General features: G+C 39.5%; 1 protein-coding gene across 4 annotated transcripts in view; it reads left to right on the forward strand.

Annotated features, from left to right (window-relative positions):
- Positions 1–24444, forward strand: part of LOC102231734 (cytohesin-1-like) — a 35128-nt gene extending 10684 nt beyond the window's left edge. The window contains exons 1-12 of one of the 4 annotated variants that reach the window (XM_023341149.1): positions 7319–7607; positions 11418–11500; positions 15915–15979; positions 16218–16284; positions 16971–17089; positions 17243–17436; positions 18306–18454; positions 20118–20230; positions 21373–21451; positions 21539–21610; positions 22527–22681; positions 23830–24443. In XM_023341149.1, coding sequence (XP_023196917.1) covers positions 7604–7607; positions 11418–11500; positions 15915–15979; positions 16218–16284; positions 16971–17089; positions 17243–17436; positions 18306–18454; positions 20118–20230; positions 21373–21451; positions 21539–21610; positions 22527–22681; positions 23830–23908 — 1179 coding nt within the window. In that variant the 5' untranslated portion in view covers positions 7319–7603 and the 3' untranslated portion in view covers positions 23909–24443. Of the gene's footprint in view, positions 1–7318; positions 7608–11417; positions 11501–15914; positions 15980–16217; positions 16285–16970; positions 17090–17242; positions 17437–18305; positions 18455–20117; positions 20231–21372; positions 21452–21538; positions 21611–22526; positions 22682–23829 lie in introns of those variants that run through there. The other 3 variants (XM_023341150.1, XM_023341147.1, XM_023341148.1) reach the window with 3 other exon arrangements.
- The last annotated feature ends 845 nt before the right edge of the window (positions 24445–25289 follow it).

Genomic DNA, 25289 nt, shown 5'->3' on the forward strand with positions numbered 1-25289 from the left:
ACAACTGAGCTCTTTCTCAGTGTCGAACATTTAATTTCTTTTCCGCTACTCCAACAGCTATTCCCGAACTCCCCTGTTCCCCAACGTTCACTTCTCCCCCCCATCTGGGGAGCCTTTCAAAATAAAACATTTACAAAACATTTTACATTTTCATAACTCCAATTTTCACTCTTACACTACTTCCCCCTTACAACAAAAGAAGCGTCCCCGCTTCAAACATAGCAAATAAAATGGGCTCATTTAGTATAACAAGAAAACAGCCATTTTCATAAACCAGAATTATACTATTATGTGGTACATGAATGAACAGATAACAAAGGGAAGAAAGGAAGAGAAAAAAAAATCACAACGTGACTTTAAAAAAAAACAACCATACTGAACAGGCATCAGAGTAATCAAAAGACATAGCTTAACAGTGAAGAAGAAAAAAAAAAACCTTCAGAAGTCAGGGCTATACCTGTCTGGAGGACAAATGGGGCGCCCGGACCTAGTTTGTAGTCTTACTGGGGGTGGAACTGCACTGACTAGTGGGCGTGCTACTGCAGCTGGAATATTGCCCTCACCTTGACCTCTAGATTGAGTAACATGTGCCATGTCAGGTGTCCCCATACTACTATACTCAAATGTCCAAGGCCTAGAGCCTGAGAGGGCGGTTAAAGGGGGAAGGGGGGGGGCAGTATATGGTGGAGCAACTGTCACTGATGACCTGGGTACACAGGACCTATACGGCTTGAGACGGTTGTAGTGTACATCTTTGGGTTTAGCTCTGGGGTCAAGTTGATCTAACACCTCATACTCAACACCCATTTCCGCCTCGAAATCCAGCCGTTTTAAAACTTTGAAAGGACCAGTCCATCTAGGAGCCAACTTATGCCTAGACAAAGCAGGGATGTCAACCAACACTAAATCCCCAGGATCATAAGCTTCATGTTTCACTTGTCTGTCATAATAGTGCTTCTTCTCTGGCCCTCGATCCGAGGGATGTTCCGGGTCTTCAGCGGCTCCCTGGAGGTGTCTCTTCTGAGCAGCACCGAGGCACGCACTGGCTCAAAAATGTACTGGTGCTGGCGACTCTGCACGTACTGAGTCATTTCATCCTGGATCTGGCTTGCAGGCAGCTTTTCCAGGATTTCACACTTCGTGTCCCAGTAAACGCTGAGTCTTCAATCTCCAGCTGCTTTTGTTTGAAAGGCTTATGGATCAACTCTTTCGAAGACACGCTGTTGATGCAAACTCCAAAAGAAAAGGCCTTCTCCGGGATGGAAAAGTTATCCTCAAACCTCAGGTGAATATTTTCAATCTTCAGTTCAATGTTTTCAACAATCCTGGTGACAACCAAGGCGGTGACAGAGTACCAGTACGACTCTCCTCTCTAGTGTAAGACTCTAGTGTAGTGTAAGACTCTCAGTCGTATGGATCTATTTCAAGGGCCCACCTGGCTCTACGTCCAGTTGGGTCACAGTCCAAAGCCATTTTCCTCAGACTAAGAAGAGGTTTGTGGTCAGTGATGATCCGAAAGCGGTGTCCTGTTAAATATTGATGAAACTGCCTAATAGACCAGACAATAGCCCATAGCTCTCTGTCATAGGTGGACCAACATTTTTCTGTTTTTGTGAGGACATGACTACTGTACGCAATGACATTTTCCATATTCATGTCATTCGTCTGCGATAGTACACAACCCATGGCCACATTTGAAGCATCCGTAAAATGCAGAAATTCTCGTGAAAAGTCTGGATAAGAGAGAATGGGAGCGCTGCTTAGAGCATGTCGCAATGCAATGCATCAAAAGCACTGTTTAGTTTCTGTCCAACAAAATCGTTTCCCTTTTTGTGTGAGTGCATGAAGTGGCTGAGACAGCTTTGCATATTGATAGATAAACCGTCTGTAGTATGAGCACAAACCTAAAAAGGCTCTAACTTCTGTGGGGCTGTTTGGGGTGGGCCACTACTTTACTTTTTCAACATTTTTGGAATCGGGCCTAAGGCCTCCAGCAGATACAACATGTCTGAGAAAAACCACTTCTTTTTGCGCAAAGTGGCATTTGGAGAGTTTCAGTTTCAGATTGGCTGCTCTGAAGCGGTCAAAGACTTCTCTTAGGTGTTCCAAATGAGCAGAGAAGTTATCACTGTACACAATTACATCATCAAGGTAAACAAGGCAGGTTTTCCATGACAGACCTTGTAAAACCAACTGCATCAGATGCTGAAAGGTAGGTGGAGCATTTACCAGTCCCATTGGCATTACATTAAACTGGTAGAGCTCTCCCCGTGGTGAAAGTTGTTTTCATTTTATCTTGTTCATCAAGCTGCACTTGCCAATAACCTGATGAAAGGTCCATGGTGCTTGTCGTGGAAAAAAACTATTTCCAAGCACTGTTCAGGTAAAATCACTCAATCAGGTTTATTCATGAATTGTGCACAACTCAGAGAGCTCACAGGACAGTCAATAATGAAGCAAGTCTGAAACGGAAAGCTCTGCCAGGCAGAGCCAACACATGAGTTTTGTACAAAGGGATAAGGGATCCAAAGCATGGGAATCAGACTGGTTCCCATGCAGCTGGGGAAAAACAACATCCAACCTTGTGCATGTAACCCAAACAGCTTTAACTTGGTGGGAATATACAGAACTTAGAATAAACATATAGCAATACAACTAGCAGGTGTGACCTAACTGTAATTTTTCCACATCAGTGCTGAAAACTGAAGAGCCTCTAAGCGCATCCAGTGTGTCATCAGTACGCGGCAAAGGATGAGCGCCTTTCATGGTGACTGCATTTAAACCCCTATAATCTACACAAAACCGCCATGAACCATCCTTTTTCCTCACCATGACCACAGGGGCAGCCCATGGGCTATGATTGATCTAAATGAGTCCCTTATCCAACATTTCAGTCACCTGTGATTCAATGGACCTTACCAGAGGAGCCGCTTTTCATTGGCTGATGCCCATTCTACGTGGTCAAGTGCGTGACCGTCTCACAAACACACGCTTCCCGTTAGCTAAGTACAGCATAATGGCAGCACTGGTACAACTTCTCCACCTCGAAGCCTGTCTGCTACACAGTCTTACGTTAGCTAAACAGATCAATATCCAATGTGTACAATCTGTATCTAACATACACTAAAGATTTTATTTTAGCAGAAAAGGCTTTGGACTAAACCAGTGGTTCTTAACCTTTTATGAGGTACCGAACCCATCAGTTTCATATGCGCATTCACCGAACCCTTCTTTAGTGATAAATAAAATAAAAACTTGTTCCAAATTCAAGACATATGTAGGCCTATAGGTTTTTTTGTTGGTGCACAAAATGAGCAATGCATGAACGTCACCTTGCTCAAAGAACAAAACCATGAACTCACAGCAAATTGCAGTATTACTTTATTCTGGCCCCCCAAAAATATTTTGGCCCCTTAAAAGAATTTCAGCCCCCAAAAATATTTTTTTTTACTAATTAAAAATAAATTTAGATTTTTTCAAAGAATAACATTTTTTTTTAATAACTGATTTTTTTTATTTTATTTTAAATTTAATTTCTTTTTTGTCATTTTGAATCCACAAAATACTTTTTTGGGGCCAGAATAAAGTATTGCACAAATTACATACCTGCAAATCAGTGTGACTTCTGCTGTTGTCCAGTTCAGAGAGGCGTGGCTTCACCTTGGCAATTGCATCTTCAGAGCAAAGTCTGTTCATTTTCTTCTTTTTTTGCTCGACATATTTAGCATGGATTAAAATATTAAGAAGGAAACCACGCTACGTACAACTACGACAGCCGCTGATACTGCGCACTAAATTCCCCGCAGCACTGATTGGCCGAGCAATGTAACATGATCCTCCGCAGCCAGTGATGGCCAAGCGGGGCGTGTCATCACGACTTTACACAAGTGTGTCTTTACCTCCGCGGCAGAGGCTCCGCCGAACCCCTGAGACCGACTCATCGAACCCCTGGGGTTCGACCGAACCCAGGTTAAGAACCACTGGACTAAACTGTTACTCGTGTTAGCCACTCTAGCACCAAGTACAGCTAGTCAATCAACCATCGCTGTGTTCAAGGAAGCGCTGATTAATAATCGAGAAATAAATATCAAGCCTGGAAACTTGATATCGTAACGGACTGAATGTTATGTTTTTAACGTAATCTTTGCTCGTCTTGCGGGGCGCAGGCGGTTGCCACGGTAACAGGTGTGCTTAAACTACAAAGAGAGTAAAACGGTAGGAGTGGTTTTGAGTTGATCACCTGTTCGGGTTATTTTACCTTTGTTTCCCTTTGCTGTGGCTCATTACAGCCGCTGTAGTTTCTAAACGTTGGACTAATTACCTCGTTCGTTTGTGAGTTTATGTCATTCACAACAAACATCAAATAGAACAAATATATTTGATAAAATTTTAACAAACAAATGGCTTCTACCGCGATAATTATGTGAAATTAAATTAATTATATCCCAACTTCAGAAGATTTGCCTTTACCTTTACAGAGCTCTTTGGTTCCTCCTATCAGTCTGTAGCTTCTCATATTGACGTCATCAAACCAAATTTCAGATCTACCTTAACTGACTGACACCTGCTGGCCTCAGGCTTGCAACCAGCTTGTGACTGAGAAACCAGTAACCTCCTCCCAGATGATGACATGAACTTGTTAGTTCCTCTGTCCATTGTAGTGGATGATGTATTGTGAAAATCCGGTAGAAATGATGGACTAATCGAGTCATGTTTACATAGAAACAACGCGCTGCGAGGCTTTGCTTGTGAGACTTGTGGTCACGTGGGTCGGTGGTGGGCGGAGCTTGGTGAGGTCCATGATGTCCTGCATTTGTGGTGAGGTGCGATAAGCTCGTTTACGAACAGGGGGTGCAGTGCTGGTATCAATTTTGTGCTTTACAATGTCTGTTCGTCCAAAATCGTTGGGGTTTTTACTAAAAATGTCCATGTACTTTAGTAAAAGGTCATTAAGTTGAGACTTTTCCACAGGAGACAAGTGTTCGTCAGTCAGATCAAATGGCACTTGGAGCTGTTGATTGAATTGACTTGAGTTGGTGGTTATGCGAGTTTGGTCCATGTCAACATGACATCCTCCGCCTCCACTCATATTGGTGTCTCCCAGGTGATTGGTGACGTCCTCTACTGTTCTCATTGTAGAAGCCACTGGATTGTGAATATTTTTCACTGCTGGCCCTGAAAGAAGGGGAACCAGATCTATACCCCCTGCTGTATAGATTATCATTTTGATTGCGCCCAGATCGGTGTCCATACTCAGGGGAGGGCTGGCGAAACTGTCTTGTTGTTGAACTGTCTGTTATCCAACTTCAACTTTAGTGTCCCTAGTTCTTTACTGAATTCCTTTACAGTACTAGTGAGGTCATGTATGGCAGTTTTCAGATACGCTTGCTCACTGGAAATAGTATTTACAGAAGGGGATGTGCTTACATCTTGTGCTGCAGCACCTGGCAATGTAGGTGATATTAAACGAGCAGCCTGACGAACCCGTTCTGCTCGTGCTGCAACCTCAAAAGCCTCTTGAAACGTCCTCACCCCACTCTCGTGGCACTTGATCCAAACCAGCAATGAAACGGGACATTTTCATGTACTCACTCGCATTTTTCTCAAAATCACGGAATGCCCCTTTCACTAGACGACATATATCTGCAGCATAGACTTCCATCGCTTCATTTGGCAGCCGATGACGTGTATTGGGAAAGGTCTGAAATGAGGCAGTGACTTCCTTCTGGCCAAACGCGTCCTGGAGATGTTTTTGGTAGCCTCAAATGAACTTTGTGTCTCCTTGGGTAAATTGTCCCACAGTATAAAAGGTTCAGGCGGCAACAGTGTAGGTAATTCCAGAGCCAGATTAGTGTCCAAATCCACGGTACTGTCTTTATAACGGGCTTGCTGAATAACCTCATAGAGGCGAGCCCACAGTGTAAACGACTCACGGCCGTTGTTGCAGAAGGGTGGGGGGAGTGAGATTCCCCTGTTTGAAACAACCGGAATGCGTTGGTTGGATGTGGCTGGCCTGTCGTCCTCTGACATGGTGAATACAACTGTATAATCCAAGCAAAACGCCTATGTAACACTGATAGCTAACAAAAAAAAAAAAACAGAGGTAGCAACCGCCGACGCTGTACTTAAGTAACGGCTAGCTCGCGCACACAAAAAACAAATCCGACAAACCGTGAGAAGAGTCCCAAACTCGACACTGCTGCCACCAGTGTAAGATTCGTGGGTGTCCAGATACTGATTCTCCGTTGTAGAATAATCCACAGAAACAATTAAGCTCTTTCTCAGTGTCGAACATTTAATTTCTTTTCCGCTACTCCAACAGCTATTCCTGAACTCACCTGTTCCCCAACATTCACTTATCCCCCCCATCCGGGGAGCCTTTCAAAATAAAACATTTCCAAAACATTTTACATTTTCATAACTCCAATTTTCACTCTTACAATAGTTTTAAATGCAGCTCTCTGCCTCTCTGGGTGCTCCAGGTTCTTGTTAACATGACTGTTAAGTTAAAGGGACTTTCTAAATTACCATTAGGTGTGAGTGTGTGCATGGTTGTTTGTCCTCTGAGTCTCTGTGTGGCCTTGTGATGAACTGGTGACCTGTTCAGGGTGGACCACTCCAGCCCCATGCGACTACACCGACCAGCGGGTCTAGACCATGGATGCTTCAATTCATAGTTATTATTCAGTTATTATTAAACTGATTGGTTCACCTTTAGTTTTTCACTCGCTCACACTCTCAAAACTTCCCCAGTTTCTCTCTCGGTCACATTAGGATGTTTTCATTTCCTGTACGTTCAGGCTTACATTTGTTACCCACTGTTCTTTGCTTCCTTTCTTCCAGTTCTTACTTACTGGACTTCTAAGCCTCGAGGCTGAATGAATGCAATCAGTAATCGGGGCAGGATTACATCAATCTTTTGAGCCAGTTATCCTCAGGCCAGGGAACTCTAAAATGTACAATTATTCCCTTTTTTTTTCCAAATCCGGAATGGACAATTGATGCCTTGTGAACAGTGCCTGACGGAGCATTTTTCTCTCTCTTATCACAAACAAACTGCTTTGCCTCTGGTCTCGGGTCATGTTCTTTTATGTGAACAAACACATGAGCTAAAACAAAACAATCTAGTGTCTGTGCCTTGCTTGTTTTTTTTATTTTTACCATCGGTTGTTTTAAAGACATGCCTTTCCTCTTCATCGAGCCAAGGGAGGGAGCCTGCAGTTGATGCTCCACTCCTTGATGGATGGATGAAGGGATGGAGCAGGGAGGAGGCGAGATGGCCAGAAGGAGGAGGGAGAGCGATGAGAGTTTAAGGGTTTTCCTCCTTCAGAGACACACTTAAAAAAACCAGTTTGTCCTCATTTAGCTTCTGGCAGGCTCCGTTTCCTCTCCCGTCTGCAGTAATGAAGAGATTAGAGCAGCAGAGTGACTGAAGAACCGCAGGACTGACCTGTCTAAAAGAAACTGGTGACTAAGTTCCATCCTGAGGTTTTTTATTATTATTTTGGTCTGAAGTTGTTGTTCTGGAACCTTTAAAAGCTGTGGGGAAGAAGCCGAGCAGACGCCAGCGTTTTCTGGTACGATCATCAAGATTGTGACACAAATGTGTAGGTGTTCAGTGCGTCATCTTAACTTCTGCGTGATGTTTTTTTTTTCTCTTATGCCAAAACTTGAAACAGGATGAGAGTGTGCATGCATGAGTTGTCACGTCTTCTTTAGAAAACTTGTGAAAGCAGGAAACGTCAGCTTACGGTACAGTAGCTGCAGATTGATTATTGTGCATATTTTAAAGGATGTGATGCATCACCTGCTTACCACCAAGGCAGGGAAGGCGGATGGAGAACAAACGTATTCAGAGCGGCTGATCATCAATAGCTTTGCAACAATGAAGGGTTGCAAGTTGCAGAACAATTGCAAACTCTGTGATTTGTGGAGCTGAGTTTTAAAAAGTGTACTTATGTAGGATGTGTCTGGATTGTGCTTTATAAGCTGTTATAAACAATCTAACCTATTTCCTCTTGCAATAAACGATCAGAGGAAGTGAGTAAATGCCAGTTTCGCTACCGTTTTTTTTACAACCATGTGTTTTTCTGGTCTTCAGGTTAATAATGAAAGCTGCTCCGGCCTACTTAAAGCCTCCTCTGGGTGACAAGGGGATGTGTGTGATTAGTTAGTGCGTCATTGGGTGTGTTCTGGCACCAGATCATATCTAAACTGAAGTCAGACATTTGTGGGTATTTTTTGGGTGGGTTAATTTGACACATCCATGCCTTAGGGTTATAGAAAAGGTTTCTAAAACTAATGCTGTACATTTGTGACGCGTTGATCTGATTTGCATAAATCAAAAACAGTTGATCGTCACAGATTTCAGAGTAAAAACATAAGAAAATAACCATCATGGTTTCCACATTAAATTTATTTCCTTTTTTAATTTTTCAGTACTGATTAATACAGCTCAGTGTAGGTGTGGGTCAATGTGACATTGGCATGACTGGTGATCAGAGTTTTATGTGGCTTTATTCTTAATCCTCCTGTTAGACATTAACATTTTTTTTTAAATCTGGTGAAGAAGAAAAACCGTTATAAGTTTCATCCAGCCAAAAGCCTGTTTGTAAATATAAGTATGATGGCATAACCTGAAATATTTTGAAGCAGATAAGTGCAAGTTCTTGGAAGCAAGTGAAATGTGTAATCTTACTGCTGCCAGTTTTTATTTAAACAACTGGGAGCAGCTGATTAGAATCTCTAAAAGCTCAAATGAACTCTGACCCCAAATCTCAGAGGAGTAGAAAAGGAGGTGGATTAGCAGTGCTTTCCAAAAACTGATGGTATCATCCAGGACTTCCTGCTGTGGAATATCATGTGTGCTGCTCCAGACATTAAGCTGTGAGAATGTCAGTCAGAAGCTTCTTCAGATTCGATGTAAGACTGACTGCTACCGGAGGTCATTCCAGCCCACAGCATCACAATTCACGTTGACTGTTTGAAGATATTTGAATAACATGAGTCACTACAACATTTAATTTCCCTTTAGGATACATAAATTATTTTTGAATTGAATGTTACAAGATTTTGAACGCAGAAGTATTGATGGCTATACTTTACTAGTTGTATTATTGCGCTATTTGTATCTGTAGGTTTTAATTAATGTACAAATATTTGGACGAATATCCCCATTTTGACTGTAGCAGCCATTCCACTTTTTTCTGCAAGTTTTAAAGACTGCCAAGTTGGAACAAAGAGTTTTTAGCGATTTAGTCTACTGTGTTTGACCAAGAAAATATACTGATAATTTATGTAGTCCATGTGAAATGGAGCTGATGTACTAAGTGACCCTGATTCATGCATTAGTGGTGATAAAGCCTGTTCTCACTGTGTGCCCTGTTTCTGCAGAGTAACGTTGTCATGTAAGCAGAGAGAACTGAACAATATGAACTGATTGAACTGCCTCAGCAGGATTCCTCTAATGAGGTTGATTTGTCCTCTGACTGGTTGCTACTCCACTTTAATTGCTCGTTCTCTGCTTTTATTTTCTTGGCTTACATATGTTTTTTAAAAAACATTGATGAAGCCACCTTATGAAATAATAAATTAACTACTGCTTGCTGTGTCTGGGAATAAAAACTGTGAATGTGCCACAAACACCACAATCTTACTTTCCCACCTGTTGCCGGCCTTCTTCCTCTTCCTTTTCTTCTTACGTAAATTTTCTTGAGAAAAACCACCAGACTATCTCTGACAGATCAGCGTTGGTCTATTTATCATGGCTCTGCAAATATTTTGTGTGTCTGTGGTACATGAACTTTTGTTCTATCAGAGCACACACTCGGTATGGGTGTTTTCCAAGCATGGAGGAAGCCAACACCGTAATTTGAGCTTGTAATTGTAAAGTATGACATGAAATTTGGTTCCCGTACTTATTTTGCTGACATTCCTTTTGTTGGAGCTTTTTGGTTTTGGTATTTTACTCTGCTGAAAGTGTAAATCTCTCCAGTTAATAACAATAAACAATAAACCAAACTAATTCATTCTTTCGTTGTTTTTGGTAAATGTTCAATATTTTTTAATCCCCTATGCTAATCAGAGTAACTTAGGAATTAATATTTATTTGCCAAATATTGTTTTTATGCTAGGCTAACACAATGCTCACCTTAGAGCATGTTGGTACCGCTACAGTTCATTGTATGTGGGCAAAACTTGATTGTTCTTCTTTATAAATGTTTTCTTTTGCTTTAAACATCATGAAATTGAATTGGTAAATCTCAGGTGCTGTCTGCAGATAGACAGAGCAGAGCAGGTCACATGACAAAGACTTTGAGGCGAAGCAGCCAATACCATCTCTCTTTCACTATAAGATCAAAACACACATTTGACACCTACAGAAATATGTCCACTGGGAGTTTTTTGGTGAATCCAAGATTAGTTTTCATTGGTTGCCATGGTCTAGACTCTGAACCAAATCCAGGAAGTGAAGCAAAACATGCCTAATCACTAATAAAATCTTTAAGATTTTCTTAAATAAAAGGACAGGATTACAAAGTTCTTCCTAGTGTTCCTTCAAATAGTAAACCAGAGCGATCGAGATTAGTAGACACTATGTGTAATAAAATTCTAATAAGAGTATTTCACATTATTAAACAATTTCTAGTAGAAAATAAGAACACGCATCTTATTTATTTCCATTGTTGTAGCTTTTATAATTCTTTAATCACAGAAATCACTACTTAGAAGTCTAACACTCAGTGTTTTGTTTATTATTTTAACTAACAATTACTTCGTGGTGGCAAAATCTGTAATCATAAGATTAAAAAATCTTTCAAAGAATTGTTTAAGTTTTCTATTTATTAAGTCTTATAGTTGTGTGAATTTAGTCCACTTTCAGCTGGCTCCTCCTGGTTTTGTTTTATTCAACACTAACTTTTGTGTGGGGGGAAAAAGTGCAGGTCTGCTGGCTCCACGAGCGCTGATAAAACCATTTAACCACTTTTATTGTTTTAAACTAATATTTGTTTTTTATCGGATTAGTGCACTAAGTCTTTCTATTGCTCATATAAAACAGCTCAGAGCTAAATTGACATGTCAGTGCTTTTATAATCTCCCTTTGTTCTTAATATTAATTTTTTCCCCCCTCCTTTTATTAGAGCATCATTATTGTAGTCGAGATATAATTTCAGCTTTATGTCCTGTTTGTTTTGGGCAATGAGCTTGAATCCGTCTTCCTGTTGGTGTCTGTGGTAACTGGTGGTGTAATCTGATGGAGCCCAGATTGTGTTGCCATAGTGAACCAGAGCAGTGGGACTCTCGGGTCTCCGTTCTTCTGTTGTTTTGAAGTGTGTGTATGCTGTAATTGCATTGTGTGTAGGATGAGGGAATATTTGATCTCTGTGCCTGAGTGCTGGATTCGTTTCTGCCCCCAGTGCCTGATGACCTGAGTCCAGAGGAGCGACAGGAGCTGGAGAGCATCCGCCGCAGAAAACAGGAGCTGCTGCAGGACATACAGGTAAGTACGACTCTGAGACTTTCCTTGAGCTGCTAATTCTGTTTCTATTTCTCATAATCATTTCTCAAACTGTAAACGGATTTCATCTAAAGCCTTTGTTAGTAATAGAATCATTGTTTGTGTTTAGAGATTTGTGCCCACTCTTGTTGCACTTTAAAAAAAAATCTTGACTATGAGTGTGTGTATAATAATAAAAACAGTTTGGTGATATTTCTTAGTTCCTAAAGTAAAAATATATATATATTGTTTTTAGCATAAACACACATTTAAACCTTCATCTTAAATGTTTTTGTTTTGGTGAATATTATATGGTAGAGCAGGGATTGATTAAATATGGAACATAATGCTGTATTTTCTGAACCTCTTTTCCTCTGATACCCCTAAATAAAATACAGTTCCCTTCAGAAGGCACCTTATTGGTAAATCCAGTCCATCTGTGTGTAATTTAATCTCTGCATAAATCCAGCTGTCCTATGACACTGCAAAAACACAAAATCTTATCAAGTTTATTTGGTCTAGATTCTACTGCAAATATCTTATTTCAAGTGTACAAACTTAAAAGTAGCTTTTCAGCCAGATTGCTTTATATTATTTAAAAAGTACTAGTTCCTCTGGGAGATTATTTCACTTATAACATGGGGAAAATGTCTGGTTACAAGAGAAATAATCTGCCAGTGGAACTAGTACTTTTTCACCAATATTAAGGAATTATTTATTTAAAACAAGCTACTAACATTTAATAACATTTGTGTATTTGCGGTGTAACTCTGAAGAAGTTGCATAGATCTAAAATCCAGTTAAGAATCTGTGGTGAGACCTGAAGTTTGATGTTTCCAATGCTCTCCATTCACTTTTGATTTTGGAAAGAAATGAACAAACTAATGGGGGAATGAGATAAATTACATTATACTGCTTCATATAAGTCAAAAAAACATCTTGATACTCACCGTTGCCAATGAAAGAAGCGAGGAGAGGAGTGAAAGTCAACAGTACAACAGAGAGTTGGAGAGTTAATTACCTAAAATGTGTAACATAGAAAGTATTGACGCTCACTGCTGCTTTGTAGGTCAAAAAGTAATCTGTGTGTATGGCAGCGAAACCAAGAGACGGTTTCATAAATAATAAAAAGCTCCATTTACAAGGTTAAGTTCTCAGGTTAATATTAAAATTAGAGCGCCAGTCCGCCTTCAGAAAGCAATTGGTTTAACATGAGAGTTGGTTGATAGCTCATCTACCTTTTATCTACTTTAAAAACCCAAATGCATGAGAAGAAAGTCAGGGTTTCCCCCAGTGTTTTATAAGCCTGGCGGGCCACCAGGCTTTACTTGTGCCCCCACCAGGTTAAATATTGCTTATCTACTTAAGTATTTTTAAAATGGTTGCATTTTTAACACTTTATAGTTGGTGTATTTATAGTTTGTATTAATCTTCCAATCTTTCAATAGCATTTAATTATCAAGTGATATTTTCAAATTTCCGATCAACTTTAAACATTTTTAACTCAAAAACATGACGGACCACTGGATAAATGACTGCCCTAGCACCCAGCCACCAGACTTGGCCGGTTTTCTGGGAGAAACCTTGAAAGTACATCATTTACAAATATAATTTGATGGGGTTGTTCCACCATGGATGTTTAAAGCCAGGTTATTTCAAGAGGAGTTGTTTATAAAATACAGGAAAAACCCGGATTATATTTCACATGTGAAACCTTGAGGTTGCAGCTGCTGTTTGCATTTTCTCCTCGTTGTTTGAATACCAATCTGTGTCTCCTCCCCTTGTCCTTGAGTGAAATTAGACTTTCATGTCTGGACCAGCGAGTCTAGTTGGGCTGATGGGGGTCAAAGGGTATGATCACTGTACACAGACGAGGCAGATGATCCTCTTTGTTTGGGGGCTGGGGAGCCCCACATATAGACGACCTGCAGGAACAGTTTCCCTCCTGCTTATGCCCCCTTTACAGATAAATCAGCTTATAACTTGTTAACCTTGTTTTTAAAGGGACAGTACAGCAATACCTACTGTCAGAATTCAATACTGTAAAAAAGCTAGATGTCCTTTTTTTATATTAAATTTTTTTTGTCACATTTATGTGTTTCAGATATCAAAATATATACAGTATATATCAAAGATTAAAAACTGTTTTCAAATGGCGTTATTCATTGAGAAGAGAAATAATTACTCCTTAAATTTAATAGTGCTTGTAATCACTGGCACCGAGTATTTCTTTGCAGATTTGTTTGATTTTTGGGCACAATAACGTCTCATTTAAGGTCGCATCACAATATTGTGATCTTAGCCTAGGCTTTGAGTAGGACAGTCATAATTATCATTTTGTTGAGCTATGAAGACTGGGACTTGATGGTTTGTTTAGGAACTAATTGCACTAGAGCTCAATGTAGCTTCTAGCCGTCTATCGTTAATTATAGGAGCAAAATGTTGTTTTTTCTAGAGAGCCATTAAACATGGTTTTCTTATTTTAAACAACAAAATGAATAAAGCACCAATATTTTAAACTCTTTAGTCTGTCTGGCTAACTTTAAAATGTATAACTGGTAATAAAACTGGTTAAGTAATTACATGTTTGGGTCTATTTGATGAGCATTGACAATTAAATTATTTCAAGTAAATAAAGATATATATTTTACATATGTATTTAATAGAATTTCTGCATTTATTTACATAACATGCATTGTACATTTATTTTACATTTTATTTTCTTAAAATAAGAACGCATACAAAAATATTAGCTTTTTTATTTACTGCAGTGGGAATCTGTAGCCTATGATAACACCAAATAATAATGAATCTGTTATAAACTATTTTTAATTAGCTTCACAAACATGAGATCATGGAAAATTAAACTTGGACAATATTACCTGTGGGAAAGTGGACAATTGTATTGTCTTAAAGACTGAAGGGTTTAAGAGTGCAGTAATTAAGACTACAAAAAGAGGCAGGTTTCTTCATGTATCAATATTCATCATAGAGAGGTTTTGTTTTTGCAGACTTGATTCCGTTTCAGGTTAGAAAATGTCCTTAAACCAGACTTTAGTAACTATACCCAAGATCTTCTAAAATAATCTTGGGTATTAAGATCACATTCTGCTAAAATGTGATTAAAAAGCCAAACGGGTGTAAAAAAATATTTAAGTGTATCCAGATCAAAGTTTTATGAGAGTTGGTGATTTGAAGTGGCTGTTTTCTATCTGCAGCCTGCAGGCGGTGATGATGCACAAACTGATGAATGTCATGTTGTTCTCCGAAGCTCCGCCCACTTTCAGCCTCGGGGACAGATGGGTTATGAACCATGACATGTTGCAGTAACACAGAGAGAGTGCGTTGTTTCTGTGTTTCTGGGAAACAGACTCAGAAATAAATGTAAAAAATTGTATTTAGATTTTTTTTAAATATTTGACTCCAGATTTGTCTTCTGTTTCTGTTCTTCAGTCTTCTGCTCACAGGATTCATTACACCGACTGCAAAACAGATCAAATTTAGTTTAATGATATTTTCCAAGAAAAAGTGTGAGAAAAAACAGAAGTATTAAAAACTGGTTTTACTTTAATACCAAGTATTATTCTTTCTCTCTTTCTCCTCAGTCCATTCTTTCTTTTCTTCCTCCCCCATATCCTTTTACAACTTTATTTATATGTATTTTCTTTCCTTTCATTTCATATCCTTTCTTCTCCTTTGGTCCATTTTCCCTTAGCTTCCTTTCCTTGAGTCCTACCCCCCTCTCTCCTTCTTTCTTTTTCTTTTTATGCCATTTTCTGCTGTCCTTGCTTCTTTCCTTCCTTAGTTTTCTAACTTTTTTTTTTTTTTTGTAGAAATATCTGCTTTAAATTCATGGTGAAACTTTATATTTAATATTTTAAGATGAACATAAAGGACTGGGAACGCTGGGAATTTGAGTCTTAAAAGTGCGTAGGAACCCTGCGGTCCTTGTTTTTCTCCTTCCTCTCATAACCTCGGACTTGCCTGAGCAGCTCCACTAAGCCGGTCGGTCTTTGATCCGTCATATTCCCGTCTTCTCCCCAGCACCCAGGCAGACCTGTGAGGGCGTCAGGGAGGGGCGGCCCGATGAATCTGGGTCAGCAAAGGGAAGAGGGGGTGAGCGATGACCCCAGAACAGGTGCTGCAGCAGATCTCTGCAGAGCGAGGCCGTTTCACAAAACTCCTGCTGAGAGGCGGAATCGCTCTGTCGGGTCAGAACTGAATCATGGCGGCACTTTTTTAGGAGGTTTAGTGGGTTGTCACTAGAGTAGGAGGTTCTGGTCGTGATGAGCTGGTCAATAAAAAAAAATATGCAATCTATTTTAATAATAAACTTAAATCGTGACTGTTTATGTTTTTGTTTTATGGTTTGAAGCTGACCAAATTTCCCCTGTTCCTCTTCTCTGTCGCCTCTCAGAGGCTGAAGGATGAGATAGCGGAGGTGACCAGTGAGATTGAAAACCTGGGCCTGACTGAAGAGAGGTAAAGTGTCCCTCAAATGCCATTTCTGTGCGTAGGCAGCGCCGCTCTGCTCAGCCTTTGTTTTACATTCACAGACACAAAAAACTTGTTTACGTCATCCTTTTACACGATGTTCTGATTATGCATCAACTTGCTTCAATCCATTTCATTGAGTTGCTAAAATGAGATTATATTTGCAGAACTAAACTGAACATTTATTGTTAAGTGCTGAGAGTATTTTTGTGTCGTTTGACTGCAGAAAAAGCATGCAGAGGAACAAACAGATGGCCATCGGCCGGAAGAAGTTCAACATGGACCCCACAAAGGTGAACGCATCAGTCAATCTCTTCATTTCACAAACGGTTACAGACATTTAAATCTGTATTTCAAGCAGCTGTTTCTACCTTTTACTCTACACCACATAGAAGATCATTTATATGAATGACATGATGATCACCAGCAGCTTTGAGAACAGAATAGATGTAAGTCTGTTTTAGCTACTCAAAGGCTAAAAATGTCCAAGAAATACAAATTCAACATAGAGCGTGGAGCTGAAACGATTAATTGTGATGAATCAATTTTTGAAATAATCATCAATTAGCTTAGTAATTGATTAATCCTTAGCTGGAGTACACAGACTGAAAGAACAACACGCTCCGTGCAGCACTTAAATTAATGTTACAACATCATCGCAATTAAACAAATTCTCATAGTCTGGACAGAAGGAATGATTTAAATAAAACTTTTTGAAAATATTTTCTGCCTGTTTTTAGAAAAGAAAGCGAGAAATCAAATCTGAAAAATTGGAGATTTTATTTTAAAGCGCTGACCCCCTACTTAGCTTATTGTTGACTACGTAGGTAAAAACAATCACTCAGTCTTTGGTGATTTTAGTTATTAAAAATGATAATTTTCTGGCCCATGAGTGCTGAAGCAGACTAATTTTGTTCTTATTCAGTTGACATTTTCAGATCCTCAGGCTGAATTGCTCGTTTTCATTTCTCCTCCTCAGGGTATTCGCTTCCTGATCGACAGCTCTCTGCTGAAAAACACCAGCGAAGACATCGCTCAGTTTCTCTACAAAGGAGAGGGCCTCAACAAGACGGCCATCGGCGACTATCTGGGGGAGAGGTGCGCTTATTTAATTCACGTTATTGGAATTATGATTCATAATGTTACACAAGCAGCTCCAGGCGAGCTTTAATGCCGTGTTGTTTCTTTGTTTCTAATGTCTGATGTGGACTTGTGGGTGTGTGTCTGTGTGGGATCCTGTGTGTCGTGCAGAGATGAATTTAACATCAAGGTTCTGCACGCCTTCCTGGAGCTGCACGAGTTCACGGACCTGAACCTGGTCCAGGCGCTGCGGCAGTTCCTGTGGAGCTTCAGGCTGCCGGGCGAGGCCCAGAAGATCGACCGCATGATGGAGGCGTTCGCACAGAGATACTGCCACTGCAACCCGGGCGTGTTTCAGAGCACCGGTGTGTGAGCGCCGGGTCACCGATTCAAGCACAGAACGGTTCTGATGTGAACATAGGAACGTTAAGGGTTCAGAGTGGGAAAAGTCTGCAGAAGAATAGGATTTTATTTTAGTGTTTTCAAGGATACGTGTTTTAAAAAGAAAATAAATGGATTAAAAAGATTCCAGATACCTACCTACCTACCTACCTACCTACCTACCTACCTACCTACCTACCTACCTACCTACCTACCTACCTACCTACCTACCTACCTACCTACCTACCTACCTACCTACCTTCCTTCCTTCCTTCCTTCCTTCCTTCCTTCCTTCCTTCCTTATTGTCTTCTTTCCTTTCTTATTGTCTTCTTTCCTTTCTTAATTACTTATTACTACTTTCCTTCCTCCCTTCCTACCTTTATTGTTGTATGCCTTTCTTCCTTTCTTTTCTTCTTTCTTTCCTTCCTTTTTCCCTTCTGCCTACCCATATGTCTTCTACTTTTTGTCTTTCGTTGTGCCTTACCTTCCCTTTTTCTGTCCTTCCTCTCTCCTTATCCTTCTTTATTCCGTTCTCCTTGTGTCCTTCCTTTATTCTTTCTCATTTCCTTGTCCTTCCTTCTAGACTAAATTGTATCTTTCCTCCCCTCTTTTCATTACCTTCTTGTTTCCTTTCTTTTTGTCCTCCTTCCTTCTGTCCTTTCTTGTATGAAATGTAAACAACTCTGAGTCTGGGAATTTGAATTAAATTGTATTGGAACCTGTAGAGAGCAGCTATCAGGTATCATTTCCAGGTAAAATCATCTGGAAACAGAATATATTTTTATTCTCATTAAAGCCTAACCTAGAAGTTTACCGTGGAAACTTGACATCCAAGATCTGCCTGTTTTCCAGATACATGTTACGTGTTGTCGTTCGCCGTGATCATGTTGAACACGAGTCTGCACAACCCGAACGTACGAGACAAACCGTCAGTTCAGAGGTTCACTGCCATGAACAGAGGAATCAACGACGGAGGAGATCTGCCTGAGGATCTGCTCAGAGTGAGTCCAGTTCACTTTGTTCTGAGAAACTCCTTCCTCTGCTGAGGCGAAATTAACACAAAGTTTGGATATCGGAGCGACTAGTGGCATCCACTTGTTTTTAGCTTAGTGGTTTCTGCTCTGTATATAAAGGATTACTTGAAGAAAGAGCGCAGCAGGCAGTGGCGCTCTGTTTTGAGCTGGAAAACGAAGAGGGGAAACCTGCAGGCGCAGTCTGGGTGCAGTGAGGATTTCCATGATGACGATGGCGGATCGATCGTTCTTATTAGCAATTGACAAACAGGGTCAGAGACCGAGAGTACGATGAGATCCTGGCAGTCTGAGAGGCAGCTACTCAGAGATCCAAGCAGGGGAATGGCGGCTGTTTGACCTTTGACTTCTGGAAACATTTAATATTTGTGAAGCGATAACAGCACAAACAAAAAAATGTTGCTGTGCAAATATTTGACTCTAATTTTATTTCATTTGTAAAAGATCGTGAGGCCATCTTCACTCAGGTAAAATGGATTCATTTAAAGAGATTTTTGCTATTATTATTATTATTATTATTATTATGATTATTGTAGACCTGCTTTTTGAGTGGGACTAAAAAGCTAAATCAAAGCAAAGCCTGCAACGATGCAAACACTTTTTTTTTCTCAACACTGTCTCTACACAGTGACTTGCGGGTTGTGTTGAAGCTATTGTTCTCCTGCTAATGTCAAACAGAACCATGGTGACCACAGCACCACAGGAGGTCAAAGTTCAAGCAGTAACCACAGCTTTTCCATCAGCAGCTGCAGCTTTATTCACAATCAATCCCTGCTGCGCTTTTCCTGTAAACGGCTTCCATGTTTACTCTATAATCCATATTCTGACCGCGTGTGTGCGTGTCCTGTGTGTGTGTCTTGTGCGTGGGCGTGTGTGTGCGCGTCATCATCATGACATACATTCAGCAGTGAAACTCTATACGCTCTTTACAACAAACCTTTACTTTTTTTTGTAGAGAACTGGGGAAACAACTATAGAACCTCCAACATATTTAATTTCTGCCAAAAAAAAGTTATAAAGATATTAAATCACATTGAATATAACCAATTAAAAACTAATTAAGCAAAGCTTTGGTTTATCTAGTTAATGTTTGCTGAGTTGGGAAACTATAAAACTGCACAAAGTAAAAAATAATGTGCTGCTTAAAACACTCAGAAATTGTTTAAGGAAAAGGATGACAATACAAGCTAAGAGTGAAATTTAACTTAAAACAGTCAAGTATAAATATTAAATTAAAAAGTATGTGAATAGTTTGTCAGAATATCTTTAAGTAATAACATAACGCAGTTTAAAAGGGACTTAAATATTTGAAATCTGATTGAAATCTTTGAGATGGTGATTTTCTTACTTTTTTAAAATCCTTTTGTGTTTTGTTCCTCTGTTCTTCTTTTGGGTTTAAATGTTGGTTCTGTGTTTTCTGTTCATATTTCCTACACTAAATTTAGTTTAAATTTATTTCTAATGAACACTTGTAAGCTGAGTAGCTTCAGCCTAAACCTTTTCAGTCTTTTGACTTTGTTTTGAATCTAATTCAATGGAATAGGAGGGTTTGTTGACTGTTATTATTTATTTTAGTGTGTGTTTATGTGTCTTAGATTTAATAAGACTATATGTCTGTTGTCATGATCTGCAGAATCTGTACGACAGCATCAAGAATGAACCGTTTAAGATCCCAGAGGATGATGGGAACGACCTCACACACACCTTCTTCAACCCCGACAGAGAAGGCTGGCTGCTAAAACTCGGTATGTTTCCTCCTGTTGTTTTAAATGTATTAAATTAGACAGACAGAGAGCTGTTGTTGCTTTGTGTTGAAGTTCTTCTTCTCTTGACGTTCTTCCTGTTTGTGTTTCATGGTTTGGCTCCAGGAGGTACGTATTGTTTCGTTTTACCTTCACTGCACCGCTTCGCCTCCGTGTGTGTGTGTGTGGGGGGGGGGGGGGGGGGTGTTCGCTTTCCTTCACAGCTGCACCCAGAATAAAGCTGCAGGCGCTCTTTAACGTCCCACTTCCAGGGTTCGTACGGGTCGAAATCCTTGAAAATGCTTGAATTCAGTTTGGTGTTTTCAAGGTTGGGAAAGTTCTTGGTATTCAAACTGCACAGTTTGGTAATGAAGTGAAATTTAACATTTGATTAAACCAGATATTTTCATTCACCTTATAGCAAGACACAAACCAGGAGAAATTAAATCAGACAAAAATTGTCTTGTTTTATGTTAGTTAGAATTACTAAAATTATTTCTATTTGCTAAAACAACATTTTTAGAGATTTTTTTTCTTTTATTTGCAACTTTCTTTGTATATTGTGTTTAAGCCTTTAGTTTGAGCAGGAAGGTAATTTATCTTGACATGATTTGTTTGGATTGTTTCAATATAATGAATATTTATCATTCCTAATAGCTCAATGATTTATTGATTTGTGTCAATGAAATAAAGATTCTTATATTTATACTTTAACAAAAGTTACTGGATTTGGGGGATTTGTTGTTAAATTAACGTTTTTATTTTCTCTCACCAGAAAGAGAGATTTCAAAACATAAAATTTTTGTTATATTTTAGTTTTATTCCTGAATATTGAGATATTACTAATAACAGTAAAAAATTAGATTATATAATAATGAACTGAATCTGTCTTTTTAAGTTGATTTGTGTGGTTTTTATCTCCAAAATGGTGATGGAAAATGTTGAAAACTTGCCTTCAAAATGCTTAAAGTGCTTGAATTTTACTGTACAAACCCTGGAGTTCACGTTCTGCTTTTTGCTGCTTCGTCCTGATGTGAAATCCACATCTGCTTGTGGCATTTTAACTTCTGCAGTCTTTGCTGTACTTTTATTAACCTGCTGATTTGTGTGGCAGCGCGTCGGTTTTCTGAAGTTTCATCTGTCCTCAGGTGGACGAGTGAAGACCTGGAAGAGACGCTGGTTCATTCTCACAGATAACTGTCTCTACTACTTTGAATACACCACAGTGAGTGCTGGTTGGCAGATGGAGGCTCTGCTGCGTTCTTGTAAAGCCTGTTCTTGTAGTGTTATTTGTTTTATTTGTTTTCCTAAGGATAAGGAACCCAGAGGGATTATTCCACTGGAAAATCTCAGCATCAGAGAAGTTGAAGACTCAAAGAAACCGGTAAACCTTTTATTTTATAAGTTTCCACATCTGGTTCAGAATCAGATTGAAACGAAACGACAACAAAAAAACATGGAAAGTTGACAAAGAACCTAAGATTTCTGCAATACGCCCGGGTTAGACAAATGTTTTTGTGATTTGTTTTATTGTTGTTTAAATGTTTGTGCAATCTATAATTTAAGCTTCTAAAATTATTTCCACCAGCTTTTATACCTTTAGCTCTGCCAATATAATATACATACTTACAGCTCATGTGTCGTCGCATCATTCATCTGCATCCAGAGGTGTTCATTGTTCCTTAAACATCTTTTATCCTGAAACAAAAAGCTCTTAAAAGTTACAACTGAACGGTTTTCTTTACTCTGTGGTTCTCGGTACAAACGGAAAAATTAGTTTTCACATTCCTAAAGCTAGATCACACTTGGTCTCGTTGCAACCACAAACTTTAATGTATTTTATTGCGATTTTGTGTAAAAGAACAGAAACTGAATGAAAATGATGCATATCATAACAAATTATGGCAGGCGATAAATTGTGTCAGAAGTTATCGCGATAAACAATGATATTGTTGTTTTGAGACCATATTCAAGTAACAATGCAAATACTCTCTCTCAAAGACCAATAAACTTTCATTTCTAAAGAACATTAAACATTGGAAGATGTTTTAAATATCCAAAATAAATAAACAAAACAACTGAAATGACAAATAAAAAGTACAGAATTTTATTTTTGGCAGAGAGAGACATAAGCTCATTTTAATTTATTTATCATGCAATTAACTGATTTATTGCAACCGGCGGTTTTCAAATTCTAATTTTGGATGAAATAAAGAAAACGTTTGTTTGTTTGTTTGGGTTTTTTTTCTCTGTGTTTCGACACAAAGTTTCCGACCCGTTCTGTCTTTCCTCGCTCCCAGAACTGCTTCGAGCTTTTCATCCCCAACAACAAATACCAGGTGATCAAAGCCTGCAAGACGGAGGCGGACGGCCGCGTCGTCGAGGGCAACCACACGTTTTACAGGATCTCTGCTCCGACTGCAGAGGAGAAGGACGAGTGGATCAAAAGCATCAAGTGAGACCTTTAACTTCTTCTGCCGCACAGGATCAGAACCACAGAGCAGGGGAAGAATGATGTTCAAAGGTCCAAATCTCATTTCTAGATAAGATCAAAGCGCCAGAGCATCAAACATGATCAAATCTCTTTAATTAAATTTGCTTACAGCTTAAAATGAAAAGAAATGACACTTTGTTTACAAATGGTTGTCTGTGACTCTTCTGCTCCGATTTAGAAACATAGAATATAGAGAATGCTTTAAATTTATAAGAAAATGTATCTTAAAATGCAACAATATTTATAATTTTCAGTCTTTACATTTCGTAAATTAACAGTTTGATTGGAGAGACTTGGACTAAGACGTGCGTTTCCTTTGAAAATTAAACTTAAAAGCAAAAGAATAAAAAGTTAAATGTTTTGTAGAGTTGGACAAGTGATGGTGGTTGTAGTTAGCTAGAATCTGTGTTTTAACTTTTTGGTCGAACATTATTACTTTTTCTGTGAATGTATTTTGATTGTAAAAATATTCTAACTCATGAAATCTTGTTTAATCTTCAGGCGTTTCTAACTTATTTTCATACGACTTGTTGATAATTTTTGACTCAAGTTTTGTTTGCGAAAACGAAAAACAGATTAAACGGGTATCTGCAACTTTTACGACTGTGTGAGTCATATTTTCCCCTATGATGCTGAATTAAGATTTATTTAGTGCCACAAATGTTTAAAAACATAAGATTAAAAAAAGGCAAATAAGTTTGGATAAATATCTACTTCAGGTTTAAGGTTTCGAAATACAGAAAAACACAACGTTTGCAGAGAAAACAATATTGTTAGTATCTTTAGTATCATTCTGTCGTGGAAAATCAATTCATCACATGAAAATAATTTTTAAAATTACTTAAATTTCCCTTTACGATCAACAAAGTACTTTTGAATTTGAGAAAAACCCAACAAGTAAAACCAGAATTAGTAATTAAATGGATATTTAAAACAGAAGTTTGTCATTTAAATTATTCTGTTGGATGAATGGACCAAACGCAACAACACAGACCAAACTTTGCGCTCAGCCTGTGAATCACTGATGTAAACTGTCGTTCTTCCACTTCTTCTTCTTCTACTTCTACTTCTTCTTCTTCTTCTTCTACTACTCCTCCTCTCACCTGCAGGGCCGCCATCAGCAAAGACCCGTTCTACGAGATGCTGGCGGCTCGGAAGAAGAAAGTTTCATCCCTGAAGGGGCTGTAGGCGTCGGAGGAGCCATCACCGTGACGACGACTCTGTTGCCTTCAGCGCCGACGGTCCCCCGATTCCTCCCATGTTTGGCCCAAACTTCAAGCAGGTTGAGTCAGTCAGAAGGCTTACCTGTGCTTGGACTGTTCCCTTTATGACGGCTTAATTGAGTCATATTGACCCGATGCGTTTTTTCCACGCAGTATTTGGTTTCAGCGCATTAAGACCTCAGACTGTTTCTCCAGGAGAGAAATGCAGCAAAACCTTAAAAAAAAATACTGCAACTGGAATCAAACGAGGGAAGAAATGAGCATTTCTTATCAAATCTTGTTGCATAAATCCCAGCAGTGCTGAACTGGTTTGTAAATGTGTAAACGGAGTTAAAGAGATCATCATGAACGCAGCCTGGACCTTCATTCTGACCCGTTTTCTAACTGCTTGTTTAAATGGAGGTATTGCTCAAACAGCTTAATATTTATTTATCCATATTTCCTGTAATTTATTGTTTCTTTTCCTCGTATTAAAAATTTGCACAAAAAAAAAAAACACGTCTCCTGTTCTGGTTTCTAAGTTGATAAAATCTCATTTAAACAGGATTTGACCGTAATGATCTGAGTGATGAGAGGAAATTAGAAATGTTCTGTCAGCAGGTTGAACATTATGACTGGAAAATCTCGATCTGTCTGTCTGGTGTTTACAGCCACTCGCTCATGCTGATGCTCGCTGCAGATAAAACCGTTTAAAAGATCTTATCTGCAGGACATTTCTGTCAGCAGCAGCAGCAGCGTTTTCTGCCTCTTCCTGCTGATCTGATCGCACCGGGTTTTTCAGCACAAACATGGAGGCCAGAGTTGAGAGGGAAGTGGGGAGATTCCCCGTCTAGACTCACGACCTGAAGAGCAGAACGGCGAAGAAATGCTCCTGAAGTGAGCCGGCAGCGGTTTGCTTGGTTACCACCGACGCCCACACAGTCTGCAGCTCCGCGCTGCTCGGCAGGGTTTGGTTAAACTGGGCGTTTTAATGGTTGGCCTCTGACTTTCTATGAGAAACTGCCTTCACTCGTTTTCACACAGGCCGGGTTCTGCACCTCATGCGACTCAGAGAGTCTGAACCGCCCAGAGCGGCTCAGGTTCTGCAGCTCCTCCACAGCCGACCTTTAAAACATTTAAATCTTAAATGTTTTAAAGGAGCACACTTACATTTTTTTTTTTTACCCCTCCAGGGGGTCTTTTTTGTGGGCTCTAGTGTCCCTTATATGATAGTGGACTGACAGGAATGGGGAAGGAGAGGGGGGAAGACATGCGGCAAATGTCATCGGGTCCAGGAGTCGAACCCGCGACGGCCACGTCGAGGACTCAAGGCCTCCAAATATGGGTCGCGCTAACCGCTACGCCAC

This window comes from Xiphophorus maculatus, chromosome 10 (genome assembly GCF_002775205.1).
Source record: "Xiphophorus maculatus strain JP 163 A chromosome 10, X_maculatus-5.0-male, whole genome shotgun sequence".
NCBI classification, from domain to species: Eukaryota; Metazoa; Chordata; class Actinopteri; order Cyprinodontiformes; family Poeciliidae; genus Xiphophorus; species Xiphophorus maculatus.